Below are 24,333 nucleotides of genomic sequence, written 5' to 3' on the forward strand. Positions count from 1 at the left end.
TCATGCAGGCTTTACAAGAGAGGACACATTAAATAAACTTCAGGCCCAGAGGCTTCATCTACAAGAATAACCAAGTGTCCTATGGATATCTCCAAGTGTGAGTAATCATTCTCTCATATCTAGGTAGTATCAAATTCTGATAACATCTGTGAAGTGTTCCAGGTTAATCTGATGGCCTTCAATAATACCCCTGCGATAATGAGGAGTTTAGGGACTGAGTAGCCTGAAATTGCTAACTGCAAGTTAGGAAGTGCATTTTTGTGAGGTAATCATTGACTCAAATCATTGAAAGGAAGAATCATAAAATAATCACAGAGGAAAGGCATCTTAGAATATAGAACGTCAGACGTGCAAGAGGCCTTGGAACATAGGCTATCACAGTTGGAAGGGATCTTGTTAAAATGTGGAATGTAAGAGGGACCTTAGAATATCAGAACTAGAAGGAACTTTAGAAAGTAAAGTATCGAGGCTAGGAAGGGCCCTTAGAACGCAGAATGTCAAAACTAGTAGAGAATTTTGAAAAGAATATCAGAGTCTTTAGAACACAGAATGTCAGAGATGGGAGGGCCCTTAGAACACAGGATGTCAGAGCTGGCTGGGGTCCTAGAACCCAGGAGGTCAGAGATGGGAGGGCCCTCAGAACACAGGATGTCAGAGCTGGGAAGGCCCTTAGAACACAGGATGTCAGAGCTGGCAGGGCTGTTAGAAGACAGAATGTCAAAGCTGGGAGGGCCCTTAGAACCCAGAGTGGCAGAGCTAGGAGGGCTCTTAGGACACAGAATGTCAGAGCTGGAAGCATTTTTTGGACAGAGGATGACAGGGCTATAAGGGACTTTAGTCCTTGTTCACCTGCCTCACTTTACAGGTGGGGAAGCTGAAGGCCAGGAAGGTAGTGGCAAGCCTTAAGTGGAATCCTGGGCTCCCCTAGAGCCACATCCTGATCCCCATCTGGGGGGCTCAGGGTCCTGCTTTCACAGCTGTGCTTTTTAAGTTCTGGCAGCCCTTCCTCATTTTTTTTTGACCCTGGGAGCCTACCACATCCCCCCTCCCCCTTGTTGAAAACTACTCCCTGTAGAACCTGTGCCATGAAACACTGGGGCACTGTTAGCCATATAACCAGGAAGAAGGGCAGGGTTGAACTGCCCAGGAGAGCTTTCCTGCTTTGTTGAGAGGATGAGCTCCGTGACCAGGGAGCTTTGCTGAAATTGTAAGAGCAGGGATCTAGCATTAGCTCAGAACCACAGAAACGTCGCTGGTAAACAATTCCTTCTGTGTTTGGGGAGCTCACATGGCTTCCTTAGACTCTGTTTTCGCTCCTGGCTGTCACAGAGGAGAAGTCTGGATGATGTTAACTAGCTAGGAGAACCCAGCTCTGGGTCCCAAACAGCCTAGATTCCAGAACTTTCTGCTAGAGATGAAATGCCACCCAGACAAGTCCCTGTGGAAGGGAAGCCACAGGCAACTTGTATAAAGGGGAGGGGAGAGAATGGAGTTGAGATTTCTTTCCCTTAGAGCTGATGCTGCTTCTAAGCCTGTGGGAATCTGCTTGTCTAAAAGATATGTTTAACAAAAGCCTGTGGAATTTTAACTAAAAGTATTGCAGAGCCCATTCCTTCCCCTAAGTAAGAGATAGGTAGCCCAGTAGTAAAGGGAGAGAGGAGAGAAGGAAAAAGCCTTTATCAAGCACCTACTATGTGCCAGGCATTTTACAGATATCATCTCATTTGATCCTCACTATAGACCAAGGAGAGAGGTGCTATTACTATTCCCATTTTACAATTGGGGAAACCGAGGCAGGAAACTGCCCACTTCTCTAGGTGTTTGCCCCTCCACACATTCCCTCTATATGTGCACTGATGGTATATGTGTTTGTGCATATTCCTCTGCATGTTCATACCTATGCATGTCTGTACACACATATATGCATGTGTATTTTTCTATACATGCATTGATGTGTGTATTCATGCATATTTCTCCCTGCATATGCATGTGTATGTATATATGTGCGTATTTTTCTATGCATGCAGTGGTAAATATATTCATGCATGTTGTGGGGGGAAGGAGTCTATTCTTATTTTTCTTATTTATTAAAATGCTTCTGCTTTGAAAAAGAAGTGAAGTTTAGGAGAATACATTTGGAAATGTGTGTGATGTAAAAACAAAAGCTATTGATAAGAATCTGTTTTTTAAAAGAATAAAAGACATTCAGGAGGAAGGCCTATGCCAGAGCAACAATTGCTCCCTGGGCAGCTAGAGGGTTGCTGGGCTTAAGTTCAAATCCTGCCTAAGACACTTACTAACTGTGTGACCCTCGACAAATCACTTAACCCTGTTTCTCTCAGTTTCCTCATCTGTAAAATAGAGATAATAACTGCACCTATCTCATAGGGTTGTTGTGAGGATTAAATATATACAAAGTATTTTGCATAGTATAAAATATTGTTACTTTTGTTTGTTTTTTGCAGGGCAGTGAGGGTTAAGTGACTTGCCCAAGGTCACACAGCTAGTGTCAAGTGTCCGAGGTCGGATTTGAACTCAGGTCCTCCTGAATCCAGGGCCGGTGCTTTATCCACTGGACTACCTAGCTGCGCCCTTATTACTTTTATCTATTATTAGAAGGGATCATTATTCAGGTATTGTTTGAACTCAGCTTTTGGCTTCTGGGTCCTACACAGTTCCTTGATTATGTAATTCTGTGATCTGCAAGGGACAGTGTAGGATAGTAGAAAGAACACAGGCCTGAAAATCAGGGAAAAACTCATGAATACCATGTGTGACTTAGACACAAGCCTTTCCCTCTCAGAGTCTGCTCCCAACTATGAAATGAGGGGTTTGGATCAGAGAGCCTCCCCCGCCCCGATGTCCTTTCTTTCTCTAGCATTCTGTGCTCCAAGGTTATGGGGACAAAAACTGGAAAGAGCAGATAAGATCCTTGAAGAAGGACCTCTGGTCTTTGTGTACCTACTATCTAGGAAGGGGTTGTGTATACTGCAGGCACTTAATAAATGCTTGTTAAATCAGAGGTGCCTCAGATGTCATCTCCATACGTGGCCCCAAGGATTAAAAGTCCCTTCTTTGTAAGTTCTGTTTTTATAGGTGAGGAAACTGAGGACCATAGATATTAATCGACTGCCCAAGGTCACCTAGTTAGTAAGCAGTTTGGAACCCACAAGCTGCTAGTGTCTTACCACTGCACCATATTATCCTCTCTAGCTCTAACATTCCATGTCCCTCCCAGCTCTGACATTCTATGTTCTAAGGGCCTTCCAAGCTCTAACATTTTGTATTCTAAGGGCCCTCTAAACTCTTTAACTCAGGTGATAAGCATACTTTCTTTCTAGTTCTTTGGAAAATTCTCCTCAGAACAAGGACCAGACTATCTCTAAAGGTTCCTTACATCTCTGTGATTCTGAAGGATTCAATCTTTCATGGATTTACTTTCGTTCTTTAAATAACTTTGAAAGTTCAAGGTCCAAGGTGCTTGAATCTATTCCTGCTCTGCCCTGCCAGCCTTGGACTTACTGTGAGTCCCATGGGTTATGGGACATCTTTGCTCTTTTAAACCCTACTGAAGGTCAATTAAACATTAAACTAGGTTCCTGCGAGGGAGTGGATCCTCCTTGGGACCTGGAGGAGTATGGAGAAAAGAAGGTCAGTCATGAGCTTGTGATGAGCGTGACATCTCTTATAGGACACGAGGCCATTGCCCATTTGATAAATGGTCAAAGTAGATTTTTCCAAGGAAGAAATCCAAGCTATCAATAGCCGTACAAAGAGATGCTCCAAATCGCCAATAATTAGGGAAAATCAAATTAGAACAACTCTGAAATTCTACCTCACACTCCTCCAACTGGCAAAGTTGGCAAAAAAAAAGGGGGGGGAGACAACAAAAAGAGGTCATGGAAAAACAAGCACTGTGATGCACTGTAGGCAAAACTGGGAAGTGGTCTAGCCATTTTGTTTATTATTTTTAATTTTCATTTATTTATTTTTTGTGGGGGGCATTGAGGGTTAAGTGACTTGCCCAGGGTCACACAGCTAGTAAGTATCAAGTGTCTGAAGCGGGATTTGAACTCAGGTCCTCCTGAATCCAGGGCCAGTGCTTTATCCACTGCGCCACCTAGCTGCCCCTGGTCCAGCCATTCTGGAAAGAATTTTGTACCCCAAAACTATTAAGTTCTGTACTCCCTTTGACCCAGAATATACAACTAGGTCCAAAGAGATAGAAAAGAAAGAGAAAAAGGACCCAACTGTATAAAAATATTTATAACAGCTCTTTTTGTGGTGGCAAAGAATTGGAAACTGAGAGGGCTGCCATCAATTAGGGAATAGCTGAACAAGTTATGATATATGAATGTTAATGGAATGTGTTCTAAGGAGAGATAAAGGAGGGGGCGGCTAGGTGGCGCAGTGGATAAAGCACCGGCCCTGGATTCAGGAAGACCTGAGTTCAAATCCAGCCTCAGACATTTGACACGTACTAGCTGTGTGACCCTGGGCAAGTCACTTAACCCTTGTTGCCCTGCAAAAAGAAAAAAAAAAGGAAAGATAAAGGAGAGAAACCTAGGAAGACCTGTATGAACTGTCATGGAGGGAAGTGAGCAGAATAATTTAGACAACAATTTTTTTTCCAGAGGAAAGTGCTTCAGATTGGTTCCCCCCATAATAGTATTTTATTTTATTTTTTCCAATTATATGTAAGGATAGTTTTCAGTATTCATTTTTGTTTTGCTCGACTATAACTGAGCTTTCTCAATGGGGCTGGAGCAGTGAAGGAAGTAGGAAGAGAAAGCAGATTTTGATTGAAAAATAAATTACTTAATACATGACAAAGAAAACGTAGTGAACAAAAAAGAGGCCCCCATGGCATGCTTAGCTGCCACAAGGGAGGCCAGACTTCTGACAGTAAGACTGGGGGCACATGTGTCATCCCACATCTGGAAGTTTGCTCTGTTCAGATACCCTCGGTAACCCAACTCTTATTTAACAGCTGCTCCTGTTTCTGTTGCCTGTTTATGAAGTTAGGCGGCACTACCATTATTATCCCCATTTAACAGATAAAGGAGCTGAAGTCCACAAAGCTGCGATGACCCATCTGGGCTCATACTCTTCCCACCCCAGCATAATGCCTCGCTAAGCACAGGCTCGTTTCACCTGGATTTCCAAGTGGACTCTGGCTTGTCTGGAACTCCTAGAAGCTGTCCCGCAGTGACCCTTCACCCTTTTTGTGTCCCAGACCTCTTTGGCAGTTCTGTGACTCCCTTCTTGGAATAATATGAAATGCATAAAATAAAACCCATACGATTAGAATGGAAACCAATTTCAGCTGAAATAGAGTTCTCAAAATATTTCTAAAACCAAGTTCCCGGACTCCAGGTTGACAAATTAATCTCAGTTGTTCCTAAGATCGTTAGAATTGGCGCTTCAGAGTTGGGAGATGATAGAGGTCAACTAGTCCAGCCCCTCCCCAACCAGAACCCCATCACACCATTCCAACAGACAGATTTCCTCTTCCACATGGGAGGACGGCCTTACTTAAAGACCAGCCAACCTGTCAATCGGTAGGCATTTATTAAGCACCTGCTCTGGGCCTCGTGCTAAGCTGAGTGAAGGGAATACAAAGACAACCACGAACGGGTCCCCACGTGAGGATTCCTTTTTCTATGCCAAACCTCCTCAGTTCTTCCAGGGATCATAGGATCATTGATCCAGAGCCGAAAGGTTGCTCAGGGCCCATCTGGTCCAACATTCTCATGTTACAACTGAGGAAATGGAGGTCACATAACTTATCTAAAGTCACGCAGGTAACAAGTGGGGTTGGAGCCCAAGCCCTACAAATCCAGATCTTTATGTGGCTTGAACTGGAGACCAACAAACAATATGACCTTGGGCCAGTCACTGGATCACTCTGAGCCTCAGCTTTCTCATCTTCAAAAGAAAGGTTTGTGGGGCAGCTAGGTGGCACAGTGGATAGAACACCGGCCCTGGATTCAGAAGGACCTGAGTTCAAATCCAGCTTCAGACACTTAACACACTTACTAGCTGTGTGACCCTGGCCAAGTCACTTAACCCCAATTGCCTCACTAAAAAAAAAAAAAAAAAAAAAAAAAGAAAACAAAAGAGAAAGGTTTGCACTAGATAGCCTCTGATCTCCCTTTCCCGAATCCAAGTCTCTAATTCTGTGACCAACTGAAGAAACCAGGAATGTTTAGCCTAGCACAGAGATGTCTGTTAGGAACAATCTACATCCTCTCCACAGCCTTCCTAAACTGAGGCTGGTCCCTGGAACTGAACCCAACACTGTAGCAGTATACAGTGGCTGGCAAATAGTAGGCACTTAATAAATGGTGATTGATTGATTGGTCAGAGTAAGGCAGTAGTCATCCACAGTTTTCTTGGGTTATTTCTAGCTGCCAGTTTGCAAGCCTTAAAGCCCTTTGCGACATGAAACTCCCCTGATCCCTTAAAATGTCCATTGTCTGGGGCAGCTAGGTGGCACAGTGGATAAAGCACTGGCCTTGGAATCAGGAGGACCTGAGTTCAAATCCAGCCTCAGACACTTAACACTTACTAGCTGCGTGACCCTGGGCAAGTCACTTAACCCCAATTGCCTCACCAAAAAAAAATAATAACTTTTTAAAAAAATGTCCACTGTCTATTTTTTTGTGCTTTCGGTAAATCCTAAATGCTCTCAGCTCTCCTCTCCCTCTTTTTTTTTTCTTTTTTGCGGGGCAGTTGGGGTCAAGTGACTTACCCAGGGTCACACAGCTAGTAAGTGTCAAGTGTCTGAGACCGGATTTGAACTCAGGTCCTCCTGAATCCAGGGCCGGTGCTCTATCCACTGCGCCACCCAGCTGCCCCTCTCCCCTCCCTCTTAGGACTGGCAGTATGAGAAGCACCTTGTTGGGCAGCTAGATGGTGCATCTGCTGGACTGGGGATTCAGGAAGACCCAGGCTCCAATCTGGTCTCAGATACTAGTTGTGTGACTCTGAATAAACCACAACCTCTGTCTGTCTCAGTTTCTTTGAAAGTAAACTGCGGATACTCATAGCATCTACCTCCCAGGTTTGTTGTGAGGACCTAATGAGATGACATTAATATGCTATATAAATGTTAAATATTATTGTTATTATAACCAGTGCTTCCCAAGGCAGCCCACCCCTCCAGATGTTGGAGCATTAATACCTTCGGGACTGACTTCCCAGTGCCTTGTACCTCAGAGGCCCTTGGAAAATCTTACTCAGTGGTGTGCATCTTGACCGATATTCCAGCCAGCTTAGTCACCACAACCTTGATTAATGACACCTATATTAATGGGTATTTATAATTCTCATCGACTAATGACAGCTGCCGAAGGTTATTTTTGTCCCATGAGCGCTGATTAGCTGATACCAGCTATTTACTCCAAAGGAGCCGTCGAGGCTGACCTAGTAACCAACAGGCATGAGATGTCTGACCCTCAGCACGTAGCCGTTTGATCTAGTTGTTGTGTGCTGGTTAATACAGGTCTGGGGAGGCCCAAGAGGGGTGTGCCTGGGTGAGGGAGGGAACAGAGCCAGGCAGGGAGTGGGCCCGAGTCTCCCAGTCTCCCAGCTTCCTCATTCAGACTCTTCTTCCTTTTCTGCCCTCTTTTCTTTATTCATTCTTTCCTCCTGGCTCTCTTTTCTGACTCAGCCAGCCAGGGCCCTCAGAGAGGAGTCGTTACTCTCTTCAGCCTGAGGATGGATGAACTTCATCTCTCCTCTTGCTGTCCCTGAATGCTATGGCTCACAGTCTCCCTCCATACACAGGGATAAGAATCTTTATACAGCCTAACTGGGTGAGAAAAGCATTGTGTATATCTCTAGGCGCTAGAAAAATGTGGATTCTTTTTTTTTTTTTTAGTGAGGCAATTGGGGTTAAGTGACTTGCCCAGGGTCACACAGCTAGTAAGTGTTAAGTGTCTGAGGTCGGATTTGAACTCAGGTACTCCTGACTCCAGGGCCGGTGCTCTATCCACTGCGCCATCTAGCTGCCCAAAATGTGGATTCTTTGAACAAGAAATACGATCTAGTAAAGTAACTTCCAAAGAGACTACATGTGGATCATAGGCCCTCCACTAAGGTCCTTAAGGTCCCTGTTTTCTTGGAGTTAAGGTTGCTTAGGACCCTCCCAGCTACCCCCAGTGCCTCCTTTCCCATGGCCTGACATTCAGACATGTCCTGGCCAATGTCTTCCCAGTCTGGGTCACCATTTACTCTATCCTATCCTCCCACAGGGCTGGGCTCTCATGCCATCACCAAGTGGCACAGATTCCCATCTCTGGGACAACATCAGTCAACCAGCACTTTTTTTGGGGGGGGGGAATGAGGGTTAAGTGACTTACCCAGGGTCACACAGCTAGTGTCAAGTGTCTGAGGCCAGATTTGCACTCAGGTCCTCCTGAATCCTGGACTGGTGCTTTATCCACTGTGCCACCTAGCAGCCCCACCAGCACTTGTTAAGCACCTACTATATTCCGGGCTCTGTGTCTACTGATGGTGATACAAAGAAGGGCAAAAACCAGTCCCTGTTCTCAAGGAGCTCACCATCCCCCTACCTGGGGCTTAGCCCCTGCTAACCACCAGCCAGACAGCATGAGTGGATAAGGGGACTGACTTCTTCTGTAATGCCAAGAGGACTGCACTCACAGTCAGGCAATGTGGGTTGAATTCTGGCTATGCCACATACTAGTTTTGTGACCTTGGACTGTTCAATGGGAAAAGCACCTGACTCTGCCATCAGAGGAACTAGATTCGTATCAACCCTGGGAAAATCATCTAACCTTCTTGGACCTCAGTTTCCTTTTCTGTAAAGTATAGAGATTGGACTCATGGGCCTCTGGAGTCTCTTCCAGCTCGAGGTCTGTAATTCTGTGAGCCTTCCGTGACCCTGTTTTCTCATCTGTGAAATGGTGATGATAATATTTGCTGTTGTCAAGTCATTTCAGTTGTGTCCAACTCTCCGTGACCATTTGGAGTTTTCTTAGCAAAGATACTGGAGTAGCTTGCCATTTCCTCCTCCAGCTCATTTTACTGAATAAGGAAACTGAGGAAAGCAGGATTAAGTGACTTGCTCAGGGTCACACAGCTAGTGTCTGAGGCTGGATTTGAATTCAGATCCTCCATACAGGCCGAATCCTCCATGCAATATGGCGCCACCTAGCTGCCCCTGATAATATTTATGAACCAGTTAATCAAATGCATACCTTAACATTGACAAGATATCCAGCACAGTGTTAATCTCTGGGAATACAAAGAAAAAGCTAAAAGTTCCTACCTTATAGGAACTTACTTTCTAATGGGGGAGACAAATATAAATGGATATTAAAAACAGTATTATAATAGATACCATGCATATAACACTTGAAGGTTTGCAAAGTGTTTTACACATTCATTTAACAATTGATCACTCATTTGATCCTAACAACAACCTTGGGAGAAAGGATCCCCATTCTACAGATAAGGAAACTGAGGCAATTGACAGTTAAATGACTTGCCCAAGATCACAGTATCTAAGGCAGGATTTGAATTTGAGTCTTTTTGACTCCTGATCTAGCACCCTATCCCTTTCTTGCTCCCTGGGTAGATCCATGGTTCAGTATAGAGGGCTTCCTTCCATGAAGGAAGTGCCTTTCAAATCTTCAATGTCACTATGGAAATGCGGGTCCTTATTAATATTCCCGGTCTGGTAGTTCATGACACCGTAGAAAGACCACAGGACTAAGAAGTTACTGTTTTCGTTCTTGATGATAATCCCCCCCCCCTATGGTTTTGTTCCATCTGAAGGTGCCTATGATGCTCGGGCCAGGGTGCTTGTGTGCCACATCACCTGGCTGTTGAAAATACCTCCAGAGGAGCTGGAGAACCTAGAAGAGACATTCTTGGAGAGCCTGAATGGAAGGCAGCAAGAAGAGTCTGAGTAAGGTGGCTTTTGTGACTTTTCAGGAACATCTGCCCTCAGGGAAGGAGCCCCAGTGTTCTCCTCTGTGAAATGGGCACAATAGCCCCTTTAATACCTTCCTCCCAGGAGTGTGGTGAGGATCAAGTGAGGGGATCTTCTAGTTAACGGCAGCTAACCCTTTTGGTTTTTTTTTGGTGAGGCAATTGGGGTTAAGTGACTTGCCCAGGGTCACATAGCTAGTGAGTGTTAAATGTCTGAGGCCAAATTTGAACTCAGGTCCTCCTGACTCCAGGGCCGGTGCGCTATCCACTGTGCCACCTAGCTGCCCCTGCAGCTAACCCTTTTAATCGTCAAAACTCTTTTTTGGGGGGGTTTCATTATGTTAGCTGGAAATCAATTTTAGAAAAATCACACCCGTCCTTGCCTTGTCAGACAAAGTACACAACAATTTATTAATATTATTAATATTAATAATAAAGGAACACAAGATGTGCAAATTTAGCAGCATCTCCCCTCCAAATCTTTACATGGACTATCTGTGCCCGGCCTGCAGTAGAGCCTTCTGAGCTCGTATGGGTCTGATCAGCCTCAGTCAGACACTCTGTGCCTTGACTCCATTATAGTGATACCATTTTGGTCCTCTTCGAGAACAAAGGACAACAACCAGCCAACAATTCAAAAATGTCAGAGCTGGGATTTGAACCCAGGTCTCTGTGTGGCCCTGTGCTGTGTGATATCTTTGTCAATGACTAGATAAAGGCATAGATGGACTGCTTCTCAGGCTTGTGGACAACAAAGCTGGGAAAGATGGCAAAGGCACTGGATGACAGGGTCAGGAGCCCGTAAAGTCTCAGCAGATAGAGGGGGCAGCTAGGTGGTGTGGCGGATAAAGCACTGGTCCTGGATTCAGGAGGACCTGAGTTCAAATTCCGCCTCAGACGCTAGCTGTGTAACTGTGGGCAAGTCACTTAACCCTCATTGCCCTACCTCCCCCCCCCCAAAAAAAAATCCTAGCAGATAGGGCACTGGGCTGAATATAATAAAATATAATCTAATAGGAATCAGATGTAAGATTTTACACTTGGGTTCGAGAAATCACTTTCACAAGTTGGTATGTGGAGAGAAGAAATATATTCCAGTATTAGGAAACAGCTAGAATCTGGTGCAGTGGATAGAGCCTGTTAGACTTGGGTCTAGAAGACCCAAGTTCAAATCCAGCCTTATACTTCCTAGCTGTGGCTAGGAGGCGGCACATGAGCTGAACCTTGAAGGAAGCCAGGGATTCTTAGAGGTACAGACCAGGAAGGGTGGATCAGAAAGGGGAGAAATTGGAAGCTGAGAGCCCTTTGCTATTTTTCATTCGTGCCCAACTCTCCCGGACTCCATTTGGCTCTTTGCTGGAGAGGTTGGCCATTTTTCCTTCTCCAGCTCATTTGGCAGATGAGGAAACTGAGGCAAACAGGATGAAGTGACTTGCCAAGGGTCACATAGCTAGTAAATGTCTGAGGCCAGATTTGAACTCAGAAAGATGGGTCAGTCTTCCTGACTCCAGTGCCCCCACAGTGGGAGTTCTGTAAGAAGGCTATTAAAGTAAAGCAGGCTAAAAGTGAAGATGGCTTCAAAGATGGAGGCTATGTCAAGTCAACAAGCACTTTTATTGGTCCCAAAGAATAGAAGTTGCTAAGAAGCCTCATAGGCTCCTTGTAAAGAGAAATTCCCAATGAGAGCTGACTAAAAGAGGGATGGGCCACCTAGAGGGCTTGGCAGTCTCCACACTGGATAACCCCCAGTCATGTACACTGTAGAGGCATCCCTTCAGGGTCAGTTTGGACTAGATGACATCAGCGGTCCCTTCTCACTTTGAGACTCTCTGATTTTGTGATTCTGTATGCTGACTCCAAGTCAGTCAACTAAGCATTTATTAAGCACCTACTGCACGAACAAAGGACCAACAACTCTGTTTGCCTCAGTGTCCACATCTACAAAATGAGGATAATAGAACTCACCTCCCAGGGCTGTGGTGAGGTTTTTTGTTTTGTTTTGTTTTTTTCTTTTTTCTTTTCTTTTTTTTTTTTTTTTTTACGGGGCAATGAGGGTTAAGTGACTTGCCCAGGGTCACACAGCTAGTAAGTGTCAAGTGTCTGAGGCTGGGTTTGAACTCAGGTTCTCCTGAATCCAGGACCAGTGCTTTATCCACTACACCATATAGCTGCCTCCTGTGGTGAGTTTTAAATGAGATAATATCTGTAAAGCACTTAGCACAGTTCCTGGCACATAGTCCATACTATATATAAATGCTAGCTGCTATTATTATTTGGGCAGCTAGATGGCACCATAGTGCATAGAGTCCTGGGCCTGAAGTCAGGAAGACTCATCTTCCTGTGTTCAAATCCAGCCTCAGACACTTTCTAGCTATGTGACCCTGGGCAAGTCATTTCACCCTGTTTGCTCCAATTTCCTATCTGTAAAATAGGCTGGAGAAGGAAATGGTAAACCACTCCAGTGTCTCTGCTAAGAAAACCCCAAATGGGGTCATGAAGAGTCAGACAGGACTGAAATGACTAAACTGAAAACACAATGCACCAGCTACAAAGGATATAAAGAAAGGTAATTCAAACAAACAAACAAAAACCAGTCCCTGCTCTAAAGGAATTCACAGTCTAGTGGAGATTCTGACAATTTCCCTTATACCAGGCTGCCTTTTCATGATAATAATATTAATTAAGTTAATACTAATGATTCCAGTTTGTATAGCATCTTAAGGTTTGCAAAATACTTCTCTCCCATCAAACCCCTGAGACAGGTAGTACAAATATTATGCCCATTTTGCAGATAAGGAAACTGAGGCTCAGGGAATTTAACTGTCTTGGCCTGGGGTCACGTGGTTAGTAAATGTGTGGGATTCGAATTTGAATCACCTGACTTCCAAGTCTGCTAATGAGGGACTGTGTCACCTGGGGCAAGTGACAGAATTGCAGAATCTCATATCTCTGAGCCTCAGTGGGGATCTGGGAGTCAGTATTTTCTTATAGGGTTCAGTGATCAGTCTCAGTCAATCCACAAGGATTTATTAAGCACTGAGAATGTTCCACATACTAGGAATACAAAGCAGAAAAAAGGCTCCTCGTGAAGATCACAGGAGATGAGTGAGATGTGGGAACTCCCTGCTCCTCCTCACCCCTCCTCACCCCCCACCTCATCCAGGCCCTCTCTTCCTTTAAGAGGAAGCTGAGGAGCCTTTCCTGGGGCCCTCCCTCTCCAACTACCTTGTCTTTAACTACTTCCTATTTATCCTCTTTCTGTTTATGCTGAATGTGGACTTGTCTTCCCCATTAAGACGGAAGCTCCTTGCAAAAAGAGGTTTCCTTCTCTGTCTTCTGTATCCTAAGTGCCTAGAACAATGCCTGGAACATGGCTGGGGCGAGCCTGGGAAATACTTGTTGACAGATTGACTGAGTGACCTTGGGCAGGTCACTTCCTCACAGCAAGCCTCAGCTTCCCCATCTGTAAGACAAAGGGGCTGGACTAGATGACTACCGAGGCCCCTTCCAGCTCCAGAGTTGTGCTCTTATTATATTCCCTCGGAAAGACCTTTGTAAATTTTAAGGTGTCTGATATTATCACCACCACCACCACCGATTGAGTGACAGGCTCCCCTGTGTCTCCCTGTAGAGAATGAACATTGGCCCTGCTTCCCTGGGCCGTGAGGACTGGGAATGCAGGTCACTGACTTGATCAGAGGGGCAGCGGTATCAGGAGCCAGACTTCCCATGTATCTAATCAGCCCGACATACACAATCACCCTGGAAGACCAGCCCACGGGGCAGGGCGCCCTGACCTCTTCCCTCAGGCCTCCAGTCTTTTCCTTTGCTAAGTTTCCTGCCTGCTCTGGGGAGCCTAGGCAGAAGGTTTGGGGGTCCCCGCTGCATCTGGGCTTAGAGCCACGTGCTTTGGGCTCTACACACCACACGGCCCGTGGCAAAGGGGAACGGAGGGAGAGAGCTTTCAGTTTCATGATTAGGCGGCAAACAGGGCCATGGAGGGCCTGCTGTTTATTAGCCTCGTAGCTTTTTTTTTAGCCTGTTCCCCAGCTGTAAAGTGGGGGTGATAGTACTTGTACTGTCTGCTTCCAGGGGTGTTCCTGAAGGAAGTGCCGTGTAAGTTGTGAAATGTGACACACTCATCATGTTAAAACACTAACCATTGTAGTTAGCATCTTCCTAGACACAGGGAGGTTTGCAGAGCACCTTGTTGTGTATGGTAGCACATTGGACCCTTGAAACAGCCCAAGGAGGTCAGTGCTCTTATTATCCCTATTTCACAGATGGGCAAAGTGAGGTTAAATGACTTAGCTGAGGGAGGGGGTGTCACACAACTAGGAACTGTCTGAGGCAGGATTAGAACCCCAGACTTCTAATTCCATTTTCAGCACTATCCACTATGCCATCTAGTGACCCAGTATTCGAGATACATTTTTCCTTGCTATGGGACTTTTGAAATTAATTCCATGCAAAAATAGGAGTGTTCAACTTGTCACAAACCTACCACCTAACTGCTTTACTTGATGTGACTTGGGTGACCCAGACAAGTCACTGTGTAGTAGATAGTGTGTATTATCATTGGTTCCTTATAGATGGAGAAACTGAGGCTCAGAAAGGGTTACCCAGCTTTGACATTCTCTAAGACCTCTCCCAGCTCTGACATCCTCTGTTCTAAGGGCCCTTCCAGATCTGACATCCTCTGTTCTAAGGCCCCTCCCAGCTCTGACATTCTGTGTTCTAAGGCCCTTCCCAGCTCTAACATCCTTTGTTCTAAGGCCCCTCCCAGCTCTGACATCCTGTGTTCTAAGGGCCCTCCCAGCTCTGACATCCTGTGTTCTAAGGCCCCTCCCAGCTCTGACATCCTTTATTCTAAGGGTCCTCCCAGCTCTGACATCCTGTGTTCTAAGACCCCTCCCAGTTCTGACATCCTTTATTCTAAGGCCTCTCCCAGCTCTGACATTCTGTGTTCTAAGGGCCCTTCCAGCTCTGACATTCTAGGATTCTTACATGGCACCTAAGGACAGAGCATTGTGTTTGGAAAATCTAGGTGGATGGTCTTTCCAACCCTATCAAGCTAAAACAAAAGTATATATACACATGTATATTATAGATGTATGCATGTGTGTCTATACGTACATGTGTATGTACATGTATCTCACCTCCTTCTAGGGTTTTTCCAGACTCTCCTTGCCCATTTTTGTAGAATTTGCCTTTTCAGTCTGACACAGTCCAGCCCCAAGGCAGACATTCGGAGCTCCCCTTTTCTCCTCTTGTGAACTTTTCTGAACGACCTTGGTCTGTGAGCCTGTGGGTTAGTGCGGCAGGGGGAGGAGGGTGAGTGAGAGAGCTCAGAGAAGGTGGCAGGGTGTGTTTCACGGGTGTTCCCAGTGCACCCATTTTAAAATTCCTTTTGTGCTTTTTTTTCATTATTCAAACTGCAGTCCAGTTAGGATGGACCGATGGGGTAAGTATAAGCACGTCCTGAACGTTGTGTCCTGTTCGGCTTCTCAGCCCTTTAAAATCAGTGCTGAACCATGGTGTTTCTGTCCGTGAGCCCTGCATGATGGAACCCCTGTGATTGGCCCCACACTGTGGGTGAATCTGGGAGCCAAGATCTTTCTTCCTCCTCTTCCTCTTCTTCCTTCTCCCCCTAGAGCTGCTGAAGCTTCAAGAAAAAAGAGAGAAAATCGGAAGAAATGGAAGCGTTACCTCCTAATTGGCCTGGCCACCGTTGGGGGTGGGACAGCAATAGGTAAGGGACTACTCATGGCTTTGGGGCAGGGTCCAGAAACTCCCTAATCTAATCAGAAGCACTGTCAAGAAGACTGCCCAAGTCTGAAATGAAAGTGCAGGTGGAAATCAGCTGGCCTTATGGCCTAGAACCCCATCCATGGAGGGGGCCTGCTCTCACTCCCCCAGGCTCATAACTGCAGAGCCACCTCAGCACCGGTCCTTGGCCTCAAACTCCACCCCACCCCCAGCCAAGTGAGTGCCAGGGCCCATTCCTTCTAACTCACATTCTTCTCTTCTTTTTTTTAACCTTTTGTTTTCATTTTGTATTTTTTTAGATTTTATTTTATTTTCCAATAAACAAGCATTTATTTTCTCTTCCTCCAAAACTCCAATTAAAAATGAAAGGAATGGGGGGCGGCTGGGGGGCGCAGTGGTTAGAGCACCGGCCCTGGAGTCAGGAGGACCTGAGTTCAAATCCAGTCTCAGACACTTGACACTTACTACCTGTGTGACCCTGGGCAAGTCACTTAACCCTCATTGCCCAATAAAAAAAAAGGAAAGGAAAATGAAAGGAAAAGAAAACCTTTGCAACAGACATGCATAGTCAAGCAAAACAAATTCCCAAATTGCCTGTCTCTCTAACTTACAGTCATCTATATATACATACGTATGTGTGTATATACACATATTTATACACACAATTTCCCTCCCATCACCCCAAACCTCCAGTCCATTACTTCTGTGTCAGGAGATGGATGACATGTTTCACCCTGGCTCCTCTGGAATTGTGATTAGTCACTACCTTGATCTGCATTCCTAAGTCTTTCAAAGTTGTTTTTTGTCTTTTTTGTTATTGTAAAAATTTTTCTCCGGGTTCTGCTCACTTCACTTTGCATCAGTTCAGGTGAGTCTTCCCAGGTTATTTGGAAGTCTTTCCCTTCATAATTTCTTTTTTTTTTTTCCCTTCATAATTTCTTACAGCCCCAGTAGTATTTTACCCCATCCATATACCACGACTTATTCAGCCATTCCCCAAGTCAGGGGCATTCCTTCAGTTCCCCATTCTTTGCTACCACAAAAAGAGCTGCTGTAAATATTTTATACATGTAGGTCATATTCTTCTTTCTTTAATCTCTTTGGGATATAATCCTTGTAGCAATAAGTCATGTCCAGTTTTACTAAACTAAATTTATGGGGCAGCTAGGTGGCACAGTGGATAAAGCACCGGCCCTGGATTCAGGAGTACCTGAGTTCAAATCCGGCCTCAGACACTTGACACTTACTAGCTGTGTGACCCTGGGCAAGTCACTTAACCCTCATTGCCCCGCAAAAACAAAAACAAAAAACAAACAAACTAAACTAAATTTACTAAAAACTTTATTTTTGAAAAATGTTTCAGCCTGACCCTCTTTTCTTCTTTCTCTATAAATCATCCCAGTTCAGATCCTTATACTTCTCAACTAGACAAATATAATAGCCTCTGTATCAGTTTCTGATGTCAAATGAATGGATGAATGAAAAATGAATGAATGAACTGAAACATGAGAAAGCATTTATTTAGTACTTAGTCTGTGCTAAGCACTGTGCTAGGCCTAAGGATAGAGAAAACTAGATGACTTAGTACTAAGCCAAGAGTCGGGAAGACCTGAGTTCAAAACTAACCTTAGACACTTACTAGCTGTGTGACCCTGAGCAAGTCACTTCACCTCTGTCGCCTCACTTTCCTCATCTGTAAAATGGGGGTGATAATAGCCCCTACCTCCTAGGGCTGTTGTGAGGATCAAGTGAGATGATATTTGTAAAGTGCATAGCCCAGTGCCTGGTATATGCTATATGCTATTGGTGTTATTATTATGTGCACAAATCAGACAGTCCCTGACTTCTGGACACTAAGCATACATAAAGGGGAGTTGTGGTCTGGGAGGGCATTCCGATTTGGACTGGGAAGGTGGATATGGGGGCCCCATGTCAAATGCCATTCTGTTTTCGTTGTAGGGTTGACAGGGGGTCTGGCTGCCCCGTTTGTGGCTGCAGGAGCAGCCACTATCATTGGTGCCTCTGGGGCAGCTGCACTGGGCTCCGTGGCAGGCATTGCGGTCATAACCTCTCTGTTTGGAGCTGCAGGAGCTGGTCTGGCAGGTGAGACTGGATGACTGATTTCTCTTCGTAACTACAGCTGGGATTTCACTAAGTGTTTCACAGTTACAAAGCATATCGCCTCCCGAGAACCCCGTTAAGTATGTGCGTGTGTGTGTCTGTGTGTGTGTCTGTGTATATATTTTTGGCGAGGCAATGGGGGTTAAGTGACCTGCCCAGGGTCACACAGCTAGTAAGTATCAAGTGTCTGAGGCCACATTTGAACTCAGGTCCTTCTGAATTCAGGGCTGGTGCTCTATCCACTGCATCACCTAGCTTCCCCAACCCATTAAGTATATTAAGGACAGAGTATAAGAGATTTGTACATAAGGAAACTGAGCTTCTGACTTATCCCAAGGTTTTAGAGATTGTTAATGGGAAAAGTTACTGGGTGGTGCAGAGGCTGAAGCACTGGGCTTGTAGTCAGGAAGAACTGAAGCGCACATCCAGCCTCAAGCACTTAGTAGCCCCATGACCCTGGACAAGTCACTTAACCTCCGTCAACCTCAGTTTTCTCATCACTAAAATGGGGTTGATAAAAGCACCTACTTAGGGGCAGCTAGATGGCGCAGTGGTTAAAGTACCGGCCCTGGATTCAGGAGTACCTGAGTTCAAATCCGGCCTCAGACACTTGACACTTACTAGCTGTGTGACCCTGGGCAAGTCACTTAACCCTCTATTGCCTGCAAAAAAAAAAAAAAAAAAAAGCACCTACTTACCAGGGTTGTTATGAAGCTCAAATGAGATAATATTTATGAATTGCTTTGCAAAGCTTAGAGGATGATGACTGTTATTACTATACTACAATGCCTCTAGCATGTTCTATAGCTACATGTAGCCCCCTCCTTAGGCTATGCCAAGAGAATCTCCAAGGGAAGGTAGACAGCAGTGTGGGCAAGAGGCTACATTCCTTCAAGGCCAACTGTTGGCAGCTATGAAGTATCCCCCTAAGCCATAGGATGGCACCAGGCCATTCTCTTGGGGGGTCTTTTGTTGTTGTTAGTTGTTTAGCTTGCTGATAATTCTGACACAAATCATAGAATCTCACTGCTTTGAGGCTCACACCCCAATTACAAGGTCATCAAATGCCAGTTTAGATAAATTTACATGGCATAGTGGAAGGAGCACTGATTTTGAGTCCAGGGGTCTGGGTTCAAATCTCATCTCTGCCATTTATTACTAGTATAACCATGGCGAAATCACTTAACCTCTCTGGGGCTCAGTTTCCTCAATTTTAAAATGAGTAGGTTGGACTAAATGACCTCTGAGGTCCCATCCAGCTTTCAAACTATGAGAGTTGGATAGTATAGCATTATAAGACCAAATATGCCTTGCAGACAATTGTCCTTTTTCCTTAAATGGAGTCACCATTGGAAGGCAGGGAAACGCTGGGTACCAGAAGCTTATACTGTATGTCTCTGGCTAACTGCATGACTGCCTCTGGGGCCTGCCATGATGCCCACAACCCCTACAGATCCAGGCTCAAAAACCCAGCTTCATGGAGTGCCAAGCAGGTGTATGCTGGTAAATATTTAACAACCATCTCTCTAGGGGAAAGAAAATATGCAGGACACACTTATGAGTTTAATCTGCACCGTCGACATCTTCTCCATCACTTTCTTAAGTCTAGATGATCAACAAAATGCTAAATCAAGCCCTGATTTATTCTGAAGTGTAAATGCTCACACTGAAAACTTAACAATCGGCTTTCCATCCTGGGAGCTGACTCTGGCCCATCCCTGGATCCCTCTCGTTCTCATTCCAGAGCCTAGCTGGGGTCTCCCACCCAAACACAACCTCCCTCACTCTGAAAGCTACCACTCTCCCTCCCTCCCACTGAGTCACATTCTGCTCTGTACACACTCAATTCTCCTTAGGGATTGTCACAAGCACCCAGTGGCTGAGTCACCTGCATCCTGGCCAAAAATGCCCAGTCACCAGCATCAAAGAAAGATATTGATACTGACTCAATAGTATGGAGGGTTTCCTAAACACTTGGCTCCACTACTTTCCAGGCACAAGTATCCGTTTTCACCTTTGGCATACTTTTGGTCTCATTGACATTTGGTCTCATTAACAATAGTTAGGCAGCCAGGTGTTGTGATGGATAGAATGCGGGGCCTGGAATCTGGGACACCTGAGTTCAAATTCCATTTACTAGCTATGGGATGACTGGGCAAGTAATTGAACTTCTGTCTGCCTCAGTTTCCTCAGCTGTAAATGGAGAGAATAATAACATCTACCCTTACCCCCAGGGTTGTTGTGAGAGTTAAATGAGAGAATATTTGTAAAGTGCTTAGCCCAGTGCCTGGTATGTAATCAGCGCTATATACTTACACGTTTCCTTACCTTCCTTCTCCTCCCCCTCAGTAGATAAGCAGCTCAGAAAGGCATGAGAGGGTGAAGGTCGGGGTAGGAGGGACCAGGTTTTAACCAGCTGCAGGATGCTCTGGTGATCATAAAGAGCTGCATTCTTATTGGCCAAAGCTTCATCATCCACCCCCTGCTGCCATCTCCTACATGAAGCCCTCCAGGATTACTTTTCCACCCCCCACTCCTCCTTCCTCTCACCCTTACCCCCTCCTCACCAGTCATTAGCATGATCTCCTCAGAATGGCTTTGTATCATGGCTTATTTATGTATACGTTATAGTCTTCCCAACCCCTAAGAAGGATGTAAGCCTCTTGAGGGCAGGAATTTTTCTGTTTGTTTTGTTTATCATTATAGGAATAATGAGGTGCCCATGGACCTTTCCCCAGCTGCCTAAAAAATTAATTTCAAGGTGTCTCCCTCCCCCAACCCAGTCACGGGTGTGTCTGGCTTTTTTATCATTAGAAATACAGAAGAAAAAAAAAAACCATTCATTAAGCATTTATTTTATACCAGTCACTGTGCTAAGTGCTGGAAATACAAATTCAAGCAATCTAGACAGTCCCTACCCTCAAAAAGCTTACATTCTCCTAAGAGAAGATACCACATAAAAGATTGCTGTCCTGGGAGGGAGGAAGGGAACATGCAGGGGTGTGTCTGGAGATGTCCTGGAAGATTAGAACTGATTGGACTTGACAACAGGTTCATTAGCAAGAGCACAAGTTTCAGCATTTGATGACCTCCTAGTCACCAGGGAGATACTTTAAAAGGAACAAGATTCATTGACCTAAGTTCAAAAATGATTTGTGACCATGATAGTTAACTAAAGAAAGAAGAAAGAGGTTCGTGTTATAGTATTTATAGCAAATGGAACCTGATCATCAGTCATTTCTGTTCTATCAGTAAGCATTTGTCTAATTGAATTGAGTTGAATTGCTTCTGTAGCAGTGGGTTTTTTGTTTGTTTGTTTGGGGGTTTTTTTTTGGTGGGGCAATGGGGGTTAAGTGACTTGCCCAGGGTCACACAGCTAGTAACTGTTAAGTGTCTGAGGCCGGATTTGAACCCTGGTCCTCCTGAATCCAGGGCCGGTGCTTTATCCACTGCGCCACCTAGCCGCCCCCTGTAGCAGTGTTGTAATGGACAAGGCACCGGTTTGAGAGTCAGGAAGACCTGAGTTTGAATCTTGCCCCAGACACTTACCAGCTGTGTGACCCTAGACAAATCATTTAATTCTTTTAAGACTCGGTTTTCTCATTTGTAAAGTGAAAGGGTTGATACTATTCAGATGGTTAATGATGAAGCATGCTACCTACCTTCTAATGAGACATGAAAAAGGGTACTTATTAAGACATGTATTTGTATATATGGAACAGTTAGGTGGCACCATAGTGCATAGAGCGTTGGCCCTGGGGTCAAGAAGACTCATCTTTGTGAGTTCAAATCTGGCCTCAGACTCTTACTAGCTATGTGACCCTGGACAAGTCACTTCACCCTGTCTGCCTCAGTTTCCTCATCTGTAAAATGGGCTGGAGAATAAAATGGCAAACTGCTCCAGTATCTTTGCCAAGAAAACCCCAAATGGGGTCATGAAGAATTAGACACGACTGAAACAACTAAATAACAAACATGTGTATGTATGTATCCATATATTTATGTATGTGTATATGTGTACATGAACATATATATGTATGTGTATATGTGTACGTGCACATATACACATATTTCTATGTCTGTTAGTGGTAGTCACACATGCATATACATACATGTCTCTTAGACATGGCCAATGCACAAATTGGATGCAGCTATATGGCACAGGGGATAGAGTACCAGGCCTGGAGTCAGGAAGGCCTGAGTTCAAATCTGACTTCAGACACTTACTAGCTGTGTGACCCTGAGCAAGTCACTTCATCCCGATTGCCTTAATCCCCTGGAGAAGGAAATGGTAAACCATTCCAGTATATTTGCCAAGAAAACCCCATGGACAGTATGGTTATGGAGTCAATTCAATAACAACAACAATGGAGAAATTTGTTTTGCTTGACTATGTTTCATCAAGGAAACATTCTGTGTTCCTCGAAGAAACAAAGAGAGGAATGTGATAAAATAATGGAATTTGGCAGACACCCAGGGGTCCCACCTGAATTATCTAGTATTGTTTGGGAAACTGGCAAGGTACCTACTTGGGATGATTGGATATGGGCCACACCTGGCCTGCCCTGAGTGATGTATGCTGCTGATGTCAGCAGGGGAACCACTTTCCGACATCCAGCTTAAAGGACCTCCCTTTTGGGGGAGGGAAAGAAAAAGTAGAAAAGGGAACACAGCTATTTCCTATTGAAACTACGGGCCCCAGGTGGTGAGTTAATAGAAACTTGTCCAGCTCTTTGAATTAGCTGAGCTGGAAGCAAGTTTGGGGATTGAGTCAGTCTTTTTTTTTTTTTTTTTTGGTGAGGCAATTGGGGTTAAGTGACTTGCCCAGGGTCACACAGCTAGTAAGTGTTAAGTGCCTGAGGCTGGATTTGAACTTAGGTACTCCTGACTCCAGGGCCTGTGCTCTATCCACTGCGCCACCTAGCTGCCCCCCCCCCATTGAGTCAGTCTTTGCTGGAGCCAGGGAGCTTATCCATTTTTCTCTTTCCCTATTTCCCTGTCACTGGATTAATTAATTTCACCTTTGTTATATATTTTATTCCCATTAATAAAACCTGATTTGTTTGTGGAAAAGAGGCTGTTAATCTCCTTTCTTATTAGCCTGGGATAAATAACTAAAAAAAAAGGCAGTTTGTAAGGGAGGAAACTTTGGACCTAGAGGTCCCTCATTATTTTCTGAACCCCAATATTACGGCGAGCTACCCAATTAACTCTCCCCATATTAAATTTGGCCCCTACAACTATATGTATTTGTAACAGAAATTTTATTTTCCTTTCATTCTCAAAGGAGGAGGAAATAGGAGAGAGAAAAGACAAATTTTTATGATTAAAAATATATATCATTTAAAAAATAAAATGAGAAACTTGGACTCAGTGGTTTCTAAGGTCCTTCCTGCTCTAAATCTGTACTGCTCTCGTCTTTAGGCTATAAGATGAAGAAGCGAGTGGGAGCCATTGAAGAGTTTGAATTCTTACCCTTAACTGATGGGAAGCAGCTTCACATAACTATCGCCATCACTGGCTGGCTCTGTTCCGGTAAATACGGTAAGAATTGGGGTGGGCAAAAATGTGGATCCCTAATTAGTGTGGCCAAGTCCTTGGTCAGACCACCTACTGTAGTGTATTCTGTCCTGGATAATCACACTTGCCTGGATACTTAGTTGAATTTGTGGTTTGATCAGCACCGCCCTTCCCTCCCATCCATGGTCTCATCCAGTGCCAGTCTCATCCAATGCCAGTCTCACCCATCTCTTCCTGTAAATCCCCCATATAGTAGAGATTCTTAACATAGTCTCTACAAATCTGTTTTTAAAATATTTCAGTAAGTATATTCCAGTATAATTAGCTTCCTTTGTAGTCCTATGCATTTCATTTTATACATTTCAAAATCTTATTCTGAGAAGGGGTCCGTGGGCTTCACCAGACCAGACCAATGGAGGTGCCCAGCACACACACAAAATGGTACAATCGGTGGAGCATTGGACCAGGCATCAGGAAGTCAGGCACTAACTAGCTATGTGACCCTGGGCAAGTCACTTTCTTGGCTACGCATCCTGAGTTTGAGCCCCTGCTCCACCAATACCTGGCTTTATCCAATTTAGTACAATAGGTATTTATTAAGTGGCTACCAGGATCCAGGCATTAGGCTAGCAGCGCTAAAACAAAAGACAAAAAAAGGGAAATTCTCCAATTCATCCAAATTGGGGGGGGGGGGGGATGACACATTTCAGAAACATAAGAATATCTGTGATTGTCTTAAAGAGATAGGAGACCACTGGTGAGTACAGGGTTGCAAAGAGCTGAATCCGGAAGGAAGTCAGGGGAGGGCGTTCATCTCAGGAGCATAGCAATAGTCATTGACTGTGTCCAGATAACCTTGATACAGCAGCATGTGAAACGGGTTTTTCTTTTGAATATTTAATATGGACATAAATATTTGCAGCCTAACTAACAGCAAGTCATCAGATAATGTCACAGGAG

At 44.7% G+C, this 24,333-nt stretch overlaps 1 protein-coding gene across 2 annotated transcripts in view; it reads left to right on the plus strand.

Annotated features, from left to right (window-relative positions):
- Positions 1–24,333, plus strand: part of TMCO4 (transmembrane and coiled-coil domains 4) — a 114,742-nt gene that overhangs the window by 18,464 nt on the left and 71,945 nt on the right. For both annotated transcript variants that reach the window (XR_006355780.1, XM_043998194.1), the window contains exons 5-8: positions 9,808–9,940; positions 15,618–15,715; positions 17,692–17,835; positions 23,278–23,397. Coding sequence is in view for 1 of the 2 variants with exons in the window: in XM_043998194.1 (XP_043854129.1) it covers positions 9,808–9,940; positions 15,618–15,715; positions 17,692–17,835; positions 23,278–23,397 (495 nt within the window). In the remaining variant the exon portion in view is untranslated. The remainder of the gene's footprint in view (positions 1–9,807; positions 9,941–15,617; positions 15,716–17,691; positions 17,836–23,277; positions 23,398–24,333) is intronic.

This window comes from Dromiciops gliroides, chromosome 3 (genome assembly GCF_019393635.1).
Source record: "Dromiciops gliroides isolate mDroGli1 chromosome 3, mDroGli1.pri, whole genome shotgun sequence".
NCBI lineage: Eukaryota > Metazoa > Chordata > Mammalia > Microbiotheria > Microbiotheriidae > Dromiciops > Dromiciops gliroides.